Source organism: Nyctereutes procyonoides, unplaced genomic scaffold (assembly GCF_905146905.1).
Source record: "Nyctereutes procyonoides isolate TBG_1078 unplaced genomic scaffold, NYPRO_anot_genome, whole genome shotgun sequence".
NCBI lineage: Eukaryota > Metazoa > Chordata > Mammalia > Carnivora > Canidae > Nyctereutes > Nyctereutes procyonoides.
Window position 1 is genome coordinate 39,165,115 of NW_026575052.1, and position 20,791 is coordinate 39,185,905.

Genomic DNA, 20,791 nt, shown 5'->3' on the forward strand with positions numbered 1-20,791 from the left:
TAGTTATACCTTGGCCTATTTATCCAAAAGCAAAAATATGGGTAGAAGATTACTAGAAGTGTCTTCTTGGAGTATAAAGGACAATTACGATAGCTTAGGCCACCAGTTTTTAGTAAATTCCATCTGGTACTTTACAAATTAGCTCATTATTCTGCCGTTCTTATGAATGTGTTAGCCTGCAAACATATCATTGTCACAAATTAGTCACCTAGTGTTTCTCTGAAAGTGACTTAATATAAGCACACCCACATCATAATATGGAAGAGTAAAATAGGTTCTTGCTTGGTCCTCTAAATGGAATTCAGTATATGGTATGATTTGATTTCCAGGAGAGGGGTTTGGCACACCCAGCATCTTCTGATTTGCTAAGACTAGAAAGTGATTACTGCCTGAATATTGACAGTATCATGTAATACTAGAAATCTCTTTGCTTTACTCATGAACTTCAAGAAAGAACCAAGCCTATTGATAAATGAGAGATTTGCCAAGTGAACATAGCTTTTGTTTTTATTTACATTTGTTATCACAGGTGTCATTGCAGCTGTTATTTCAGTCTAAGAGTAGCATTTTCAATTTGGAGAATTGAACATCTGATTTTAAAGTGCTTTTTGTGACAGATGAGTTCACCCCCCACAATTTAGAAAGAGAAAGTGAGAAAACTAAAGTTTCCTATTAGACAGTAAGCACTAAGAAGTGCTCTTGCTTGGATTATAAGTATTTCATGGTGCAATTCCTCAGTGATGATGCCTCTGGCACAAGTTTGGAGCTGCCAAGTCAGTAGTTGAACGTGAACATGAAAATAACATACTGTCTTATAACATGAAGTCTCAAAGTAGCGTGTCTCAGAGATGGTTGTTAAGAGGCTTGGGACTATCAAGTTGGTTCTGTTTTGCCCTGTTTGCCTGTTGTCCTTTTGCTCAGATCAACTCTCTCCATTATCACCAGATGATGGCTCTGACCAAGCACAAGGTCCAAAGGTAGAAAATGAACCTGTTCTTCCTTGTGCTTCTCTTTTCAGCAAGTACTTCATCCAGAAGTCATCTCAGCTAACTTTATGTCTCTTTGGCAGGTTTGTTCTTAGGACATAAACAAATTACTGCACATTAAATGGAATTAGACTGTTGAAGATTTACTCCTGAGACAGAATATGGAGCCTCTTTCTTTGATTACTTAGCTGCTTCAGAAAGTAGATTCCTACAAAATATAATGGGGTTTCTGCCAATAAGGAGGAAAGGAAGGTGGATATTGAGTAGATTACCAGGGATGCTAAGGGAACCATGATGTTAATCACATCGTTGCGAATGTTAAAACTGAAATTTTAACAGTGAAGTGAACAGTTTTGCAGTGAAGCTGCATCTCAAAGTGTGATTCCAATCCTAAATTCCAGTTTTCAAAATAGGTGGCCAAGAATCAGTTTCATGACATTTGGGCCCCTGACGCAAATGCCCTGAGCTCAGATTGAGACCATAAAAGACTTCAGAGAGGGAAAATGAAGAGTAATTTACAAAAAGGTGTTTGTTTTTCTTTTTAAGAAAGAGAGAATTGGGCATTGCTATGAGTACTACCTCGCCCTTCCTCAAAGAAGGCTGTTGTCCTTTCATTTAAATCAAGCTCAGAGAGAGGATTCAGTGGTGGGAATCTTTCCCGTGGACCAGATGTACACCACACTAGAGAGACAGCTTGGCCTTACACCATTTTATGTCTTTCCCAAGAGAACTATCTGGAAAAAGCACTTGGACTCCAACAGCAAGAGTTTGTAGGGACTGGACTACTAGAAAACCAGAGGCTTGGTGGGGGGCTGATGAACGAGCAACACTTTGAAAGCAAAGCTCTGCCTGACTCATAGGAGTTGCAGCCAGGGAACCCAGCAGGGATGTGGCTGATGAACCTACAAAAGTGCCCATGAGACAAAGAGGCAGCTCTCAACATCTGCCATGCTCTCAATGCAAGATGCCATCTTATAACAGTGCCAATTCAAGGAGAAAAACCTTCTCCTTCTTCTCATCATCTTTTCCCATGTTCTTTCAACCTAGATTATTCACTACCAATGACTGGAAAGCCAGGATAGCTAACTTGTAACACACACTCATCTTACTGCCAGCAGCTATAAGCAGGAAGAAAATATGAGTTGAATTACGTTCGGATTTTTGGATTACAATTTGGAATGGCCATTCTAATTTCTGAATAGAATCTGGATTGATGGTTTTAAGTGAATATAAAGCTCTGTATTATTGCCTGAGTGCCCAAAAAGTCACAAGACTTTCTCCATAAATAAAACTTAAAGAGGTAAAGAAACCCCAAAAAACATGTCTTTATTTTCAATAACTCTATTAGAAGATTGATACCATTTTATTTTATTTTTTAAAGATTTGTTTATTTATTTATGATAGACACACAGAGAGAGAGAGAGGCAGAGACACAGGCAGAGGGAGAAGCAGGCTCCATGCCAGGAGCCTGATGCGGGATTCGATCCCGGGACTCCAGGATCGCGCCCTGGGCCAAAGGCAGGTGCCAAACCGCTGAGCCACCCAGGGATCCCCGATTGATACCATTTTATACATATTTTTCAAAAATGTACTGACAGTACCACAATACATTTGTGTCTCTACTTGCATATTTATCCTATTGTCCTCTAATATTTGAGAGGAGAATCAAGGAAAATTATTTATACCATCCAGGAAACATTCTAATCTTCAAAACACCTTGGGACTCCTGGGTGGCTCAGCGGTTGAGTGCCTGTCTTCGGCCCAGAGCATGATCCTGGAGCCCCGGGATCAAGTCCTGCATTGGGGTCCCTGCATGGAGCCTGCTTCTCTCTCTGCCTGTGTCTCTGACTCTTTCTCTGTGTCTCTCATGTATAACTAAATAAAATCTTAAAAAAAAAAAAAAAACAACAACTGTGCTCCAATACAAAGCTCTCAGTATAGATCTGCTTGAAAGATGTGGGAAGCTGTAAGTCATTTGGAAAGTAAGGGAAATGGGAAAGTTAGTACAGGTTAGTAGTACTCTCCTGATCCCACTCAACCATCCATCACTTACCCTTGTCCTTCTTCAAACCTGCTTCCCTTCACACTCCTTTGAACTAGATGTTTAGGACTGACATTTACTCATTGTACCTACTGTCATGTACTCATCCATACAGTGTATGAAGAGAGGCCACCAGGGAAGGGGGGAGGGGCTGCAACAGTTCCTTGATCCTTCTGAAACCGAAATATTCAGTCATGACATACAGTAGCAGTTCTTCCCAAATGGCCTGTACCTGTAATCAGTGGTTAGTTACTGAGGAGGAGAAAAGTGAGTTTTTATTTTCATTAACTTTGTTCCTGTTTCCTGTATAACTTTCGTTCTTTTAAAAATGAGGCAGGTATTTCAAAAACCAAGGAAGCTTGTTGAGGGTCCTGACAACAAAGCACCAGAGTCTCATCTGTCTACTCTCTCCTTTTTGCTTTGGCTCCCGCCCCCTGCCCTCATCCTGTTTGATCACCAATATAAAGAGGAAGAGTCAAAGAGCAAAGAGAAATCCTAACAGTAAATTTACTATTTGATCAGTTTTGCTGCTTTGTTTTGTTGAAAAATCTAAGGTTTGTTTGTGTCTTCATCCCCTTTCTCTTTCTTTTTGTAACTAAGAACAACAGATGAAATCATGTTATATTGTACTTCGGATTCTTTTCCATTCATTACGTGCTTCCTGTAGAGAAAAGTATAAGACATATAGCTAGGCAATTGGATTTCATATTAAGAGTTTTCTGTCTTATTCACTGTGGGACCTGTGTTATGTTTTTCCCATTTGTATCTATTTAGTGATTTGTATGCTCTATGGTGATGTTTTTAGGGGTGAAGTATGGCAATTTTAGAAAAAGATAGGCTAGTTGATAGTTTAAAATGCTGAGCATTATGAATTCATCCCCAAGTCAGAATAAAAAATAGCAGAGCAGAGGGTATAAAATGCTAGGGGAAAAAGAGGGGTTCTATCTCAAGTAGTCAGCTAGTATTTAATAACTGGCCTTGAATTTATTTTGTGCTCAAATACTCAGAATGTTTTACTTAGTTATCTCAAAATGACTTCATAACTGTGTTCCAAAATATTGAGTTCTGGTTTTAATGCATTTTAATATTTTAAACCTTTTAAATAATTGTGTTAAAATAATCATATATATGCCTCTTTTTCCCTTAAAAAGGAATTATACCTTTCAAGTACTAAATTTTTGTATTCCATAAAGCTAATGAAATTCACAATATTTTTCTCTCTTTCTTAATCTGCCTGTTTCTCTCTGTCTTTTGCCTCCTTATCTGAAATGAATTAATGTTCAGTGAAGAAAATGGTGAAAGGGGTTTGAAAAAAAAGAAGCAGCTAATATTTTGCCTGAGCGTGTACTAGACGTCAGTCACAGCAAAAGAATGTTCTCTCCAGAACCTCTGGATGTGGATCTAGCTGAAGATATACTAATTGTTAGTTCCTCTGTGTGTGTTTTAATTTAAGCCTCTTGATCGAGTAGCCATTAATTCAATGTTAAGCCAATTCACTGTGGTGATTCAATATTACAATAGAGTGCTAATTTTAAATTGCTTTACTTTTGGAGGGAAGGAAAGGATTTATGAACAGTGAAAAAACATTTCCTATATGGTGACTCGTCCAGTTCAGATTTTGATTTCAAGGAAAAAGAAATCAATTCAGACTAGCTTCTGTCAAAAAGCAGGGAATGCAATTATTATAAAGACCCTAAAATTCACAGGAACAACGCATCAATGGGCCTCATTAGACTTGCAAAACCTGATCATTTAGGCAACTCCTTTTTCTGTGACCATATAGTCTTCTGTTCCTGTTCATCACAGTATTCATGCTCTTTGGAATATTAATATTCATTACCCAGTGAATGAGTCAGGTGGCAGTTGGTCAAGTTTTCAGACATATTCCAATCCGGTTTTATAAGGGTAGGGTATGGGGATGCCTATAGCTCTTTTAGAAGGAGCTATAGGCAGACATAAATAATCATGTTTGGTATAGCGATTGATTTATTTATAATCATCATTGATTCAACAAGCATTTCATGACCACTTATTATATAGCAGACACTACTTGAGGCACTGGGGATACAGCAAGGACAAAACAGACCAAAGGATCTCAAGGCTCCTGTGGCGTTTACATTTTTTTTTTTTAAGATTTACTTATTTATTTGCAAGAGAGAGATTGAGAGAGAGAGAGAGAGAAAGGGACAGAGGGAGAAAATCTTATAGCAGACTCCCTCGATACGAGGCTCCATATCACGACCCAGGATATCATGGTCTGAGCCAAAACCAAGAGTCAGACACTTAACCAACTGAGCCATGTAGGCACCCCTGGAGTTTACATTTTAATGATAATCTTTAACCATCTATTTTAAGGATAACTGGAATAAAAAATGGAGCATTAATGTCTCCAAACAGTAAATACAAGATATTGAAATAACAGTACACATGTGTCTGTATTTATATAGTATCTATATTATAAATATAGATAATTTGTAAATATCATAGTCATATTTGCTTTTAGTTAATCCTCTTAACTGTCAGTAGTGTTAAGTGACACTTAAAGTGTCAGTGTGAGTGTGCATATGTATGTGCACTGGGAGCAGCACTTGAGACTTTTGCCTTTTAAATGTCATCTGGCTTGCACACTTTGATGCAGTCACTAACTTCCTATTAAAATGACTATGAAAATAAACCGTCCAAAAAAATACAGTTGAAAAGTCACTAAAACCCAGGATTGATGGTGATGATTCATTGCTAGAGAATTAAAGAACCAATAAATTAGGTTGGAAATATATATATATTATTGTTATACATAAGATGAATATATATTATTAATCTATATATTACTGCATCATTACTATAGTAGATATGAAACTAAAGAAAGGAGATAAACCAGCAGACGCAATGATGGATCAAAATTAAGGAGTTAGAGTTTACATGTACTCACATATTTGAGATGGAGTAAAATAAACATACTATCATCAAGATGTCAAGATGTGTGAGCAGAAGCTTCACTGTGTATGTAGGTAGACATAGCTCATAGCTTTAGTGTTGATAGTTCCAACTGGGAATGAGTATTGCTTCTGACCCCTGTTCCAGTGATCCTGTGGACCTGGAAGAAGAATGAATTATTTATTCATTTCTGTTTTTAATACTTATTAATGCAGCTAAAAACATGGTATGTTTGAACTCGAATATATGTTTTGAATTTGACTATTTACCTTTAAGGTTTAAGTTTGGATTTTTGAAGTCTATCAGAGATTCTATATAATAAATATTAAAAGCTTAGGTTTTATGTTCCAAGACATAGATATTAACTAAGAATCACTATTCTTCCTAAATTAATAGTAAATATAAAAAATAATACTATTTTTTTACATTTTTTATTTAAATTCAATTTGCCAACATATAGTATAACACCCAGTGCTCATCCCATCAAGTGCCCCCTCAGTGCCCGTCACCCAGTCACCCTGTCCCCCACCCACCTCCCCTTCTTCAACCCCTTGTTCATTTCCCAGAGTTAGGAGTCTCTCATGTTGGGTAGCCCTGGTGGCACAGTGGTTTAGCGCTGCCTGCAGCCCGGAGTGTGATCCTGGAGACCCGGGATCAAGTCCCACATCAGGCTTCCTGCATGGAGCCTGCTTCTCCCTCGGCCTGTGTCTCTAACTCTCTCTCGCTCTCTCTGAATAAATAAATAAATAAAAATCTTTTTTTTTTTTTTTTAAAAGGAGTCTCTCATGTTCTGTCTCCCTCTCTGATTTTTCCCACTCATTTTCTCTCCTTTCCCCTATAACTTCTTTCACTATTTCTTATATTCCACGTATGAGTGAAACCATATGATTGTCCTTCTCCAATTGACTTACTTCACTCAGCATAATACCCTCTAGTTCATCCACGTTGAAGCAAATGATGGGTATTCGTCTCTTCTGACGGCTGAGTAATGTCCCATTGTATACATAGACCACATCTTCTTTATTCACTCATCTGTCGAAGGACATTGTGGCTCGTCCCACAGTTTGGCTATTGTGGACACTGCTGCTACTAACATTGGGGTGCAGGTGTCCTGCCGTTTCACTGCATCTGTATATTTGGGGTAAATCTCCAGTAGTGCAATTGTTGGGTTGTAGGGTAGCTCTATTTTTAGCTTCTTGAGGAACCTCCACACAGTTTTCCAGAGTGGTTGCACCAGTTCACATTCCCACGCACAGTGCAGAGGGTTCCCCTTCTCCACATCCTCTCCAACATTTGTTGCTTCCCGTCTTGTTAATTTTGCCATTCTCACTGGTGTAAGGTTACTAAATATTTTTTATCCTCATTGGTGTTTTAATTATGCAAATAGTACATGGAAATATTCTCATTGAGAGGATTAATCAAGAAATATGGAAAGTAAAAAGCAAAATTATTTTTTAATGAGGCCCACTTTTAGTTCCCTATCTCAGAGGTAATTAATTTGTCCATTGTTTGGTATATATCCTTCTGGTTCTTTTCTTCTGTGTTGGCATCAATCTATATTTATATACACCTGCACATTTAAAATCATATTAGCTGTATCAAATAAACCATATTAAGATACTATTCTGAAAACCTGAGGTTTTTTTTTTTTTTTTCACCTGCCAATATTCCAGATATTTTTCGAAGTCATTCTTGGGAATCTATAATAATCCCTTAAATGTGAGTTTTTTTTGAAACTGGGCTTTATCACATGAGAAATATTTTTATTCCTTTGAATTATGAAAAAAATATGATATAAAGCCTTTAGAAAAGTTAAAGGTAGAAATAAAATATAATTCCACTTCCGAAGGGACTTCAAACATTATCTCATTTTTTTTCTCCTACTTTTTTTTCCATTTCCATTTAAATAAATTGCAGACCCAGTAAAGAGCCTATATTTTATTACATTTTCTAATGATTGGATTTAAAGTATATGTGAACAGCATTTAAAAAGCTCCCTTCTCATTACATAGTATTTTTCTATAATTTACCCAAGTAAGTTAAAAATTACAATAACCTATGAATTTGCTATTATTTCTATGTTACACATAAGGAAATGGAGTCTCACGGAGGCTTAGTGAGCTGTTCAAAATTACACAAAAGTAAAAGGCAAAACCTGAAATCAAAGGCTCATGTTTTGAGACTCTAAGACAGAATGCAAATTCAACTTTTTCTTTTCAAAGTTGCTGTGGATTTTTCCACATTTGATTTTTGAATAATAATATTAAGTGCTTTCTTTGTATTCTAGCATTTAGGGATTCTAATGCTTGTATTTTGGAAAATATTAAAAGTGGAATTTAGCAAGCATTCTGAATATCCCAATTATGAAATGTATTGTGTTTGATAATATGAGAATTTTTTTTTCCTGCAAGTGTATTGATTTATCATTTAAGCTGAGAAGGTGATGATTCAAAATGACTTGTATTAGTTACATCATGAAAATTTCTACCAAAGCCAGTGTTGCTTTTGGGTGATCAAAATAGGTGATCAATGATTTTTTACCCCCACTTTTCAATTATTGGCTGTATCCTTGATTATAGAACATGTAGAAATTGAATGTACTCACAACTTGCTGAAACATGTTCCCTCTGACTCTTAGCAATTAGAACCATGGCTTCATGAAGAGCTCCTCTTCTTTCAGTTACAAATGTACTGAAGATATAAATGCCTTCAGACTTTGCTAGAACTTGCCAAAAGTGGGAATTCATCTCTAGCAACATGGTCATCAGTTAACATTTACCAAGTACCAACAATGTTTTTGGTGTTACAAATACATGGAGGAAAATGCTGTTTCTTTCCAGAGGGATTGGTTTTCTGTAAGACTGGGAGAGAAAATACTATCTTGAATGTTTTCTCTACTGGGAGGTAGGGATGGGGAATGTGCAGGCATCTTGCATTTCATTCTACATATTAGAATGCCACTGTCACCTCTTTATTAATTGGTAATATATGATACAGAGAACAAATATTACATATGTATACACACATATATGCATGCCTATGTAAGAAGTACACAAAAATTCCATTTTTTATTGGAAATTTTTAAAAAATATTTTTCTGACTTTAGGTGAAAATTATATCCCCCAAGATATCCAATGACTGTAGCTTCTGTTTCCTAAGTTATAACCTACTTATGCTACAAATATAGAGAATGTGCTTTAAAAAAGTTTGCAGAAGTATTTGCATATATACATATTTGTATACAAAATCAATATATAGAATAGAGGGGTCAATTTTCTTCATTCACAGCTAAGAGACAAAAGTTATTCAGCCTTTCAAAAATATGGGACACTTCTCTAAAATATCTGAACTAATAATTAGTATTAATTAAAGATTAATAAGAGGTCACTTTTTAGATACTTGTCAGTTCATATCTAAATCTAGAGGAACTTTTATTATCTAAGTTAATAAAGAGGCAGTCATTGATTTTAGCTGAATGTGACGGTGACAGAAAGATATACCTTAACAACTGGAAATATCGTTCCATTCTGAAAGTGAAACTCAGGGAAATCAGTGAGATAAGTCATTACATGCTCCCTATCAGATAAGTGACTGAAGTTCAGAAACTAGGGTGTGTCTGTATTATGCTGTGCTTGTCTAACTTCAGCGTTTGTATTATACTTATTGTGAGGGAAACCTGTCGGTTGAAGGAGTTTGAAGAGAACGGAGTCTTGAAACTGACAACACAAGATAAGAATTTGCCTAGAAAATGTAATCTTGTATTCCTACCATTTGGTTTCTTTAAACACTTTTTAAGAACCAGACCCCCTTTTTCAAACCAAACCTTGAAATAAAACAGGTAGAAGTAAAGGGGCTCTGGTTGAAACCTGATCTTCCCTTTGCCCTGCAGTTGCCCTGCAGTTGCAAAACCACAGCACAACCAGGAATTGAGTTCAAAAATCATCAGCCTTGCAAGCATCATCCCCTAGCCAAGAGCAGGAGAGGATTTCAATTACTGGAAAAGGGTATGGTGACACTAGCTAGTTAATACTTCTCTGATTCTGTAAAATCTTTCATGAAAATGCTGGTTAGAGTATTGTAGTTTACACTTTATCAATAAATTGATACTTTTTTTGTTTGTTCCTACATCAGCCTCATATGATGATGGTTCATGTGAATCTGTCCCTGAAAGGGTGATTACTCTTGTGCTTGCTGTAGGATTAAGATTTTTAAAAGAAAAAGAGAGAGGGAGAGGAACCAATCTTTGTGCCAGTAGAGCTAAGGCTGCACCATGGCTGTAAGGATCTCAGCTAGTTTGTACCAGTCTGTGATGCTCAGTTAATAATTAGCCCTCCTTTAGGGGGGCTGGGATCAGCAATAACAATAATCTTTTATGTATATTCCTGGGCATTTCATAGAAGTTCCATGAAAGGATGACTACCTTTTAGTAGAAAAAACAGATTTGTATTTAGTCTATCAGTGTTACTCATCTTTGAGACTTTTTTTTAAATTACATACCTATTAGTTCTGCCCCATTGTTGTTTCTTGAAGACTATGCATTTATAAAATATTAAGTCTTGTGAAGTATCAGTTTGTAAAATAGTAGTCCTAACTCTGAAGACCCTGTTTCTAATATACATGGAATAAAAATGTTGTAAATAAGCTATTACCGTCCTCTAAGCAAGCCTATTCTTTTATATATATATTGCCTTGAGTTTTCAAAATACTCAATTTAGGATTGTTTATTAATGTGTAGTCTTGGGTTCTCTGAACTGTGAAATAAATTTCATTTTTTTCTTTGTTATCCCTCAAGCAGAAATTTGGCTTTTCTGCTATTTATCATAGCTTCTCAATTGTGTGTTCTTTCATTCTAATTTGTTATACTGTATTCTAGAGAGTTGCATATATAAAAACAGAAATAAAAAGCCATGAAAAGTTCCCCTAAAAAAATTTCAGTTGAAATCTCCTTTTGGTTTAAATATGTTTTATTTTTACATCTCCTTTAATAATCTAGGTAAATCATGCGTTATTTTACTTCCACAGTGCTTTGTGTGTACTATTGCCCACAAATGGGAATAAGTATAGAATGTCAAACTGGGTGGTAACTGAGAAATATTTAGAAATATTTTAGGTATCCTGTGGCCCATGGGCATTGCTCTGGCATATGAACAGAGTAGTAGAATGAACTAAAAAATATTAAAAATTAAAAAAAATATATATAAAAAATTCAAATAAATGGAACCGATTATAAGGAAAAATCAATTTCTCCATCATTTTGTAAATATTTGTACTTACCCCTTTCCACAGAGACCTTCTTTTTACACAGTGTGAGGATTAAGTATTGGTTTTGAAATAAGTTAGTGTTCATCAGCAGCAGCATCAAATAAAACACTGACCTATTGGTCTGAGCTCTTTCCCAGATCTGCTAACTGCTACTGATGTGTGATAATGAAGAAATACTAGCCTTTTGGAGACTCATCTTCAAAATTGCCACAACAAATATCATACTCTCCTCAGCATGATTCTGTAAGGCTAAAGTAATACCTGTGAAAATAATTTTTTCAAAGCATTAACACTAATGAAAAATAGTATTTTTCTTATTATAGAGACCCAAATAATATAGTGGTAATTCATGCAGGTTCTGGACCCAAACTTTCTTGGTTCAAATCATGACTCTAATTACATGTTTGACCTTAGGCATGCTACTTAATATCAGAGTGCCTCAATATCCTCATTTATAGAATGGGGCTCATAATGGTCCTTACCTAATAGTGCTGTGAGGATTAAGTGAGATAATAGTGTAAGTCCTTAGTTCAGGGCCCAGGGGTAGGGGGGTGTGAGGGCCTTGGTAAGTTTTCCTTGCTCTTAAATAGTAATATTTAAATATGTCATAGAATATCAAATATTGAATTACTCTGTGATGCTCAATTCACAGGTTGCAAAGATTGTCAAAAATAATTCAGATGGAAGTTTTCTGATTCAGATCACAAATGACCTAATGGAAGAGTTTTATTTCCTTTAGAAAAAGGAGGTCGTGAAGACGCTGCCTAGGCTACAGAAAATCCCCAAATATATTCTCAAGTTTCTTTCAAGCTGTGGTGCCATCTCAACCTACACATTCAAATGGCTTTGAAAGGACTCATTGAGTTCTTCCTCATCCCAGGAATACTTCCATTAGGATCATCATTTGATCAAAACTAAAACTCCCCAAATTGTGGCAGTTTTCAAGACTAATTTATACCTGGTTTTGCATTTGTGGGAAATACCTCCTTCTTCCCCCAATTCTTGGTAATATTTTCTGTGATGACAGGGCCTCGCTAGAGAAATCTTAACCTTATAATGGCATGATATGTTAAATGTTGCCAATATTCCATTTAATATTAAGCAATTACATAACAGCTTTTTTAAATGGCTAAGTTAAAACCGATGCATTCATATTGAGTACACTGCTACTTGTAAGGTCCATTCTCCTGCTGATCTTCAACAAACACCATTTAAGTGCCAACCTACTATTACAAGAGTTTACTATTTTATTCTTGCTCCAAAATGGCATCAACAGTGATGGGGGGCTTTCAGGGGATTGCTGAACAGAATTTTTGCAACAAAGGGTAAGCTTGAGGAAATGCAAAATATCAACTGTAGGCATTGCAATGCTTTATCTCAGCACTCCTCAACTCTACACACCCCCTAATCAAACAAGCAGCTTTATGGCATGCGCAATTGCAACTGAAGTATAACCGACTTCCGCAGAACTGGCTTCCACAGGATTTCCTGTCCAAAAATTACCGTGTGGTCATCTGTAGCCAAATGCTTACAGATCATTAAAGTTGACAAGACACTCCTAGCCCTTTTTTTTTTCTTTTTTCTTTTTTTCTTTTTCTTTTCTTCTCTCCCTCTCTCTTTTTTTTTTCAAGGAGACAAAAATGACCAAACCCTGTCCTTGGCAAATTCTCTCTGGACTTCTTTCATTCCCATTCTTTGCCCTGGGTAGGAAGGGAAAAACAAAAACAAGCAAACAAAAACCCTCCCTTCGGAATATCTGTTTGTTCAAGGTGTCATTTTCCCTGGGAGGTTATTTACCGATTTCTTACTGCTTAGCTTGTTGTGCCTGGTAATGACTTACTGAAGGAAATCGGCTCTTCTGGACGAGCTGTTCCTTTAACCCCTTTGGCTCACTCTTCCTTGGAGGCGAGCAAGGGCGTGCTGCAGTGTCTGGGAACCCACCTAGAGGGCCCCCTTGACGCCAGCACATCCCCTGTCAGGCAGCAGTGTCTGCAGCCCGAGCGGGCTGCTGCAGAGTTAACGTACAGTACCCCGGAGCCTGCAAGTGTCCTGAGCTGCTCAGAGCCCAGGACAGACAGACGAGGCGGCTGCAACGATTCCAAAGGTTTTGCTGGAAATTCGGAGCTGGGAGACCCCAGCAGGAGCCTGTTGCCTTTGTGTTTCAAAAGCATGCAAGGTCTGTATAGCTTGGGCGTGAGAATCTTTCAGAAGATGTCAGCGCATCAGAGTAAATGACACCTCTTGGGGAATTGAATTGGGGGTAAGAGAGAGAGAAAGAGAGAGAGAGAGAGAGAGAGAGAGAGAGAGAGAAGAGAAGAGAAGAGAAAAGAAAGACAACGGGGGAAGAAATTCTTAGACAACGTCTGACTTGCAGCCGTGAAATTCATTTCTTTCCAAGGCAACATAGGAAAAGCCCGCACATGGTTTTGGTAACAAATTAAAGGGGTTTCTGCAGTGAAAGGATCAATAGCTTAGTCATTTTACTTAAGGAGGGCAGTCTGCCTTATTATGGGGTTAGGCAGCAGGGATGAATTTCCTCATGACAGCACCTTCTGAAGTCATGATGGTAGCTAATGGTAATCCTGTCCTGCAAAGCAGAAATTGCTCCTTGCCTTCCTACTTGTGCCGTTGAAAACCAGCAATTCTGAGCTTTGGGAAAGAAGTTGGCTTTGATTATAAATGGTTTCTAGCCCCTCTGCCCAGGTCTTTGTCCGACGTGTCTCAGAAGGCAGCGCTGCGTTAAAGTGACCACACCTGAATATGTGCCTAAGAAAGAAGAAAAAGCAATATTCATTTCTAAAGGACAGCATGGCAAAGCAACCTGAAGTTTTCCATTTCCCTTCTAACACTTCTTTAACAAGGATAACAAGAAACTGTCTTTTGACTCCTTTTTTCCCACATTCCAGAGTCCTTCCTGAGAGGATGCACTAATTTACACTCTAGGCAGTTGGATTTTACCAGGACAATATTTGCCACCATTTAGGATTAGTGATTGAACTGGTTATTTTAGTGTGTTGACTATCTAGTGGAACCTAAATGGATGGACCCATACCTGCAGTGCTCTGTGATATTTCTTTTTTGAAATCCTGGAAGGGCTTTTGTTGTTGCTCTTTGTTTTTTGGGGGGGATTTTTTTGGAATTCAATACTTGTTGCAATAATTGCCCATGAGAGCTGCTCAAACAGGAGAGTTGGAATTCATCTATGAAAATCACTACATGTAACATATGAGACAAGGAAAATATTAATGATAGAAGATCTGCAAACATGATGCACGTGAATAATTTCCCCTTTAGAAGGCATTCCTGGATATGGTGAGTAAATCAATACCCCCCCTTCAGTTTGTAAAACTCAGAATTATGAAATGCCATGACAGGTGCCAGAGGTGAATTTTTCTTGAATAAGAATATTGGTATCAAGTGAGGATGAAAAGTGAACAATGTTTAAAACCGAAAATTGTCTGAGAAAGTAATGGTTATGCAATAACAAATTACTTGTTAATATAAAAGCATCCCAAAATAAGAATTCCAGTATGAGGGCATTTACAGTTGCTAACATTTCATGGAGAAAATATAACCAATAATTTTGAGAATCGCAGGTATTTAACTAATAAAAGAAAAAGGGAGGTTTGGATTTCTTTGCTTCTTTTCTCTTTTCTTTTATCTGAAAATTCCCTGGGGAAGGACACACATGTATTTCTGACATCTGGTGTCAACTAGCTTGGCCTTAGGTCTTTTTGATTTTCCAGAAGAAGGTTAATGGAAAACTTAGAATGTTGACTCAGTTTTAAAATAATGCTAAGATGTGTTGGTGCCTTACATTTAAGGAATTTAACTATTTAGAAGTTAAATAACTATATATTTTCCAATATAACTATTTAGAAATATTTCTACCAGAATGAACCAATTTAAGAGAATTCTAACACATGAATCATGAAGTCTTCAGACTCTTAAAGAATTTGCTTAGTGCATTGATATTTTGTTGTGTATTAAGGTTCAGTGCAATATATTAAGGTCCCAGGACATGTGACATCATGTACCATTTCTTATTAGAGTTTATGACTAAATGTGTATGGGAAGTCTTAGCTGAGGGTATTATAAGGACAGAGCTCAGTATTTTAAAATTGCTTGTTTTTACCACACCTTTAGGGTTGACTGGATTTAAATCTCATAGCAAAAACTTTGTCATTGCTTGATAAAGGCACATTTCAAGGTTTTGTGGCTACTAACATGGTTTGCTTTGAATACTGCAATGTGTCTGATTTTGAAAATATGTTTTCCAGGTAAATGTTTTGGCTCGTCTCAGGATAAATAATAAATATCAAAATAGAGGTTTCTGGGGTCTTTTTAAAGCTACTTTTTGACATTGTCTCACATGAAAGCTTCCTCGTATCTCAGGGCTCCGCCAAAATCATCTGCTGGTTTGTTATAGACATTTGAGCTTGTTAGCTGAAAGTCACTTGTAGAGAAGGGTGGGTGACATCCTCTGTCACTCTGGGAAGATCCTCATTTTCTATCAGTACCAGATACATCCAGAACTGATGCCGTGGCGTATCTTTCTTCTCTGCTTTCCAGAGTCACCATCCCCAGCCTCTGATGTATTTGGGAGGGAATCTGGGTGACATGCCTGCAAACCTTAAAGCCCCCTTCCTTGTGCATCACCAGAGTTCCCAACTCAGTGGGACCTTGGGTTCCATGGCCTTACTGGGCCTGATGGTGAGACGCTGGCACCAGAAATAAGGTCCTTGTCATTCTTATAGAATCAATCACATAAATAGTCTTTAACCTTAAAATAAAAAGATCTTGGAAACAGTCCCTGGCACATAGTAGGTATTTGTCAGAGACTTATTTTTTTTTCTATTCCTTTGGTTTTTTCAGGGTTAATTTTGTAGCTATTGCAATTTGTTGAGGGGGGATATTATCATTCTCATTTCTAAAAAGTGCACTTTGCTGTAAAGCAACAGTTTTTGTTCTGCCTAAATCTGGTTGTTTGGGTCCATTTGTTTATGGTGCAATAGGTAGGATGCATGTACTCTCTGAATACCTAACATTCTAACCACCTCCTATGTTGTTATATTTACCTCACCTGTACTTTTAGCAGGAAGGAAAGGAGCTACTCACTCTATAGTTTTTGAAAGAATGCAAATGTGCTTATTCATGCTCCTCTAGGTCTGTAAAATATATGTTTGAAAGCTGTATAGAGAAGTTGAGAGTCCTGGTGGTTTTCCTTTGTGCCTGAAGCTAGATAACCCTTCACAGACTTCACTCCATCATGTGCCAATTTGTTGTTGTTGTTGTTATAACCAAACTGAGCCAATGTGGAGTATGAGCGTTCTGTATATCTGTTCTTGCCTGGGCCCTGTAGAAGGATTCATTAATAAGACGTTGACCTCAAAGGAAGAAGGTGGTGGTTTTTTCCAGGTGACCCAATTAATGTTGTGTTTGGTTCTCAACTTGCCCGATTGTTGTCTTCCTCTTATTTATAACCTCACCTTTCAATACTGCACTAAGAGATTCTAGGTGTTTGTTGACAGAAAACCTTCCTTCCCTTTGTTCTACTGTAAAAGTCCCTATTGGATTGGATTCCATGCTCATGAATTACTGTGCTGAGAGGAAAGGATTTGCCAAGTTGTTCTCTTTTTCATCTCCATGGGTTCTCTTTCCTCATTCTCACATATCAGTCTTTTCTTTTTTTTTTCCTTTTCTTTTCTTTTCTCCCTTCTTTTCTTCTTCTTCTCCTCCCCCCCTTTTTTTTTCACAAAGGGAAATATCAGAAGTTGGCAATAGATTAGCACCAGGGACTGATAAACATTTTAAAAGAGATGTGTGCTTTAGTTTGATGAGCCCTGGCTCATCTTTATGAAGGCTCTAACCTCTTTGGATACGCAGAACAAAGAGGTGCATGCTCTTTTTGCTCCCTGCTTTTTGAGGAGCAAGGAGGGAAAATTGAGATCTAGAGTAGTCTTCAAAAGTTTATCAGAGGTAATGATTCAAGTAGAAGCCTGTGTATAGTGCTTCCACCTTGGACTCTCATCCTCTTGTCCTAGGGCTAGTGTGTTGAGAATTGAGCAATAGTAGTGTTACAACTTCATTGTTTATTGGTTACAAGTTAAAGTTAATAACTGGTCTTATTACTTGTCTTAATAGAACACTAACCTGTAAGTGCTAAGAGAGTGCTAAGAAGAATGTGCTTTTCTTGTTTAAAGCTACATTAGAGATATTTGCTGGAGAATTTTATTGCGAAGGCTTCTTTCCATTACACTTGTTGACCTTTTTACTTCCAAGCCAAACAAAGATTAGGGTTCGCCTCAGTAGGTAAATAAGTACTATATAGCTCTTCTTACTCTTTAATCTGGCTGTTTGTGAGAATATATTGATAGTCTGGCAAATCAAGAATGGGTCTTCTTACATGGTTGGAAAAAGGGAAGTGGAAGTCCACTTTCTAGGAATTTAAATTTCATTATTAGCAAATAAGAGGGCTCTTCAGAGGCATCATGGCGTAGAATCATACTCAGGGGTCTAACAAGAATGACATAACAGTGTGCCAATACGTCTGTAGATTTTTGCCTTACATGAAAATATAACAACTTTGTGTTATCTGAAATGCTATATTTTTAAAATATTTTATTTATTCATAAGAAACACAGAGGCAGAGACACAGGCAAAGGGAGAAACAAGATCCTCGTGGGGAGCCTGATGTGTGGGACTTGATCCCAGGACCCTGGGATCACACCCTGAGCCAAAGACAGATGCTCACCCAGTGAGCTACCCAGGTGGCCCTGAAAATGTTATAATTTTATGCCAGAAATGCTAGGGCTGTGTTGAATGCAACTGAATTGTACACTTTTGAGATTTAAGGGCATACTTTATTTGAATGCCTTTGCCTTCTTTTTGTGATGGACTCAAATGACTGAGAGAAGACAGTGAGAAACAGAAGCCAACGGCCCCTGCTATGAGAGGCTGTACAGTGCTGCTATCAGCGTGCTCCTGTAGGAAACCTGAGGAAGCTTTGGAATTAGTGATGGTAGATGATGATTAACTATCTTGCCTATTTGGTGCTTAGGATTTAATTTTTTAAAGGCTACCCATTTAAATTCTTTTATCAAACTTTATGTTGCTGAGAGGTGACTCTAATCAAGAGGTAAAATAGGGTGATTATGGTAACTTGACTTTACACTGAGGCTTCTTTTCCCTTTTTTCTAGGCCCTTACATCCCTTCATTAGTCTTGCCCTTTCTCCCCAGGTCCCCAATAAGGTTTACTCCAGCAAGTCACGGTTTGGTTGTTCTTTTGTAAACCAAGGGTTAAACTCGTGTACTGACTCATTTTGTTTTCTTTGATCTAAATCTATGGAATGAAACAAGGTATAAATCAATGTATCAATAGTATCATGTGCATATGATTTCAACAGCAAACACAGTGAATAAATAATCAGAGAAAAGCAAGCTGGCCTGATTCTTAATTTGAGGATCATCCTTCTCATCGGGCCTCTCAGAGTCTCATCTTTCAAGATTTTCTTTCCTTCATTTATTGAAACCATAGAAACTCAACCCAGAATTGCATTTTCTAGAGTTTATGTTTTGGCCAGTATAATAACCTCGCTTGTCTTATGAGAATTTTAGCGAGTGGGAGAAACGATGAGTCTGATGACTATATGCAGTTGACTATATGCATGAAGTCTCACACAAGATAACAGAGCTCTGCTCATTTTAGTCAACCTAAAATTTCTGCCAGTGTTTGTCTTCTAATGAGATTTCAGGCCTTTGCTGATCTTGCTTCAGTACCATCTCTTCCCCTGAGTGACAAAACTACCCATAAATTCTGGAATACTAATACCAAACTCTCAGATTGCTCCTGAATTCCTGTTATGGCCAAATATAATTTATGGCCAATGGAATTTAGGTAGAGACCATAATTATACAAACTCTTTTGTTCACAAATCCCCTGCACTGGATCGTAAAGTCAGCCACTGATTAAGGCAGAAATTCAGATTTAGATATAATACAGCAGAGATTTGTCTTTAGATGAAATGTTGAACCTATTAAACATAATTTTTCTCTAGGTTTCCTATTCTCTTTTATTGCTTCTAGCTGCATTATTCTTAGATTCTGTTAGTAATATCTTATGCTTTTAAAATAAAAGTAATTTTTTTGTAAAAGTTGACTTATTGAACAGTGTGATAAGAGAGTCAAGTGGCCTTTGGTCATATCAGCATATGACCACAACTTAGGGAAATGAAATGTAATTTTTAGTCTAAGTAGACTTAGTAAAAGAGTGCACTTTAAACTGCTGGCAGGTTATATTCTCAATGGGCTGAGTGAGTGGCCTGTATCAGAAAGGTTTCAGACAATACCTACAAAAGAAAGAAAGGAAGAAAATATCCCCCATCATGTGAAAATGATTGGCTATGAATGGGATGTTTTGCTTCTGTTAAGTTCTTCACTTCCCACCCTTCCCCCTCCTTGTTTCTATATCCCTTTTAGCTTCCTGTTACTGAGTTACTTCCACTAATGTTTAGCCATCTGGGTTCAGAGAAAAATAGTCAAGTAAAGGAAAAAGAAAATAGTTCAGAATTCTGGGAGGAAGAACAACCCAAGGAGGGAACCTGACAAACAGTTTCTTACTTGTTTCACATTAGAACTAACTAACTTCCTTCCTTCCTTCCTTCCTTCCTTCCTTCCTTCCTTCCTTCCTTCCTTCCTTCCTTCCTCTCCCTCCCTCTGTCCCCCCTCCCACCATATCTATACTTTACCTCTTCCTCTTCTCCTTTGATTACACCCCACAGACATGAATGCTCATCCATACCCTGTCTAGCTGTAGCATCATTGCCATCTTTTTTACAATAGCTTCAAATGCCTCCAAGCCATAAATTAACTGCTAGTCCCGTTTATCACTCGATGGACTCTTGGACGGTTTTTCTAGTTGTTAGAGAAACCAGCCTGTAAACATATTTAAGATACTTCAACCAGAGATTATATTGTGTGCAGTTGTGGGATATATATATATATATATATACATATATATATATATATATATATGTATATATATATATATATGTTTTCAAGGATGGAGACTTGTGACTTTATACCATTAGGTTATTGGCTGGCTAAAAACAAAACCAAAAAACCTCCTCAGGTTTCTAAACTCTAAATTCTGGTGATAATGCTTTCTGTGACTTTGTGAAGCTCTCTAAGCTCTCCACCCTGGTATTTCCCTGCTTCCTGTTGAGTAGACTATTAAAGAAACTCTTATAATGTGGTTTATGTATACAATGGAATATTACTCAGCCATTAGAAACGACAAATACCCACCACTTGCTTCAACGTGGATGGAACTGGAGGGTATTATGCTGAGTGAAGAAAGTCAATCGGAGAAGGACAGTGTATGTTCTCATCCATTTGGGGAATATAAATAATAGTGAAAGGGAATATAAGGGAAGGGAGAGGAAATGTGTGGGAAATATCAGAAAGGGAGACAGAACATAAAGATTCCTAACTCTGGGAAACGAACTAGGGGTGGTGGAAGGGGAGGAGGGCGGGGGGTGGGGGTGAGTGGGTGACGGGCACTGAGGG

At 37.4% G+C, this 20,791-nt stretch overlaps 1 protein-coding gene across 4 annotated transcripts in view; it reads left to right on the forward strand.

Annotated features, from left to right (window-relative positions):
* Nucleotides 1-20,791, forward strand: part of PDE4D (phosphodiesterase 4D) — a 1,377,381-nt gene that overhangs the window by 813,057 nt on the left and 543,533 nt on the right. The window contains exon 1 of one of the 4 annotated variants that reach the window (XM_055331402.1): nt 13,373-14,535. The exons of the other annotated variants lie outside the window; for them this stretch is intronic. Coding sequence (XP_055187377.1) covers nt 14,489-14,535 — 47 coding nt within the window. The 5' untranslated portion in view covers nt 13,373-14,488. Of the gene's footprint in view, nt 1-13,372; nt 14,536-20,791 lie in introns of those variants that run through there. 4 annotated transcript variants of the gene reach the window in all.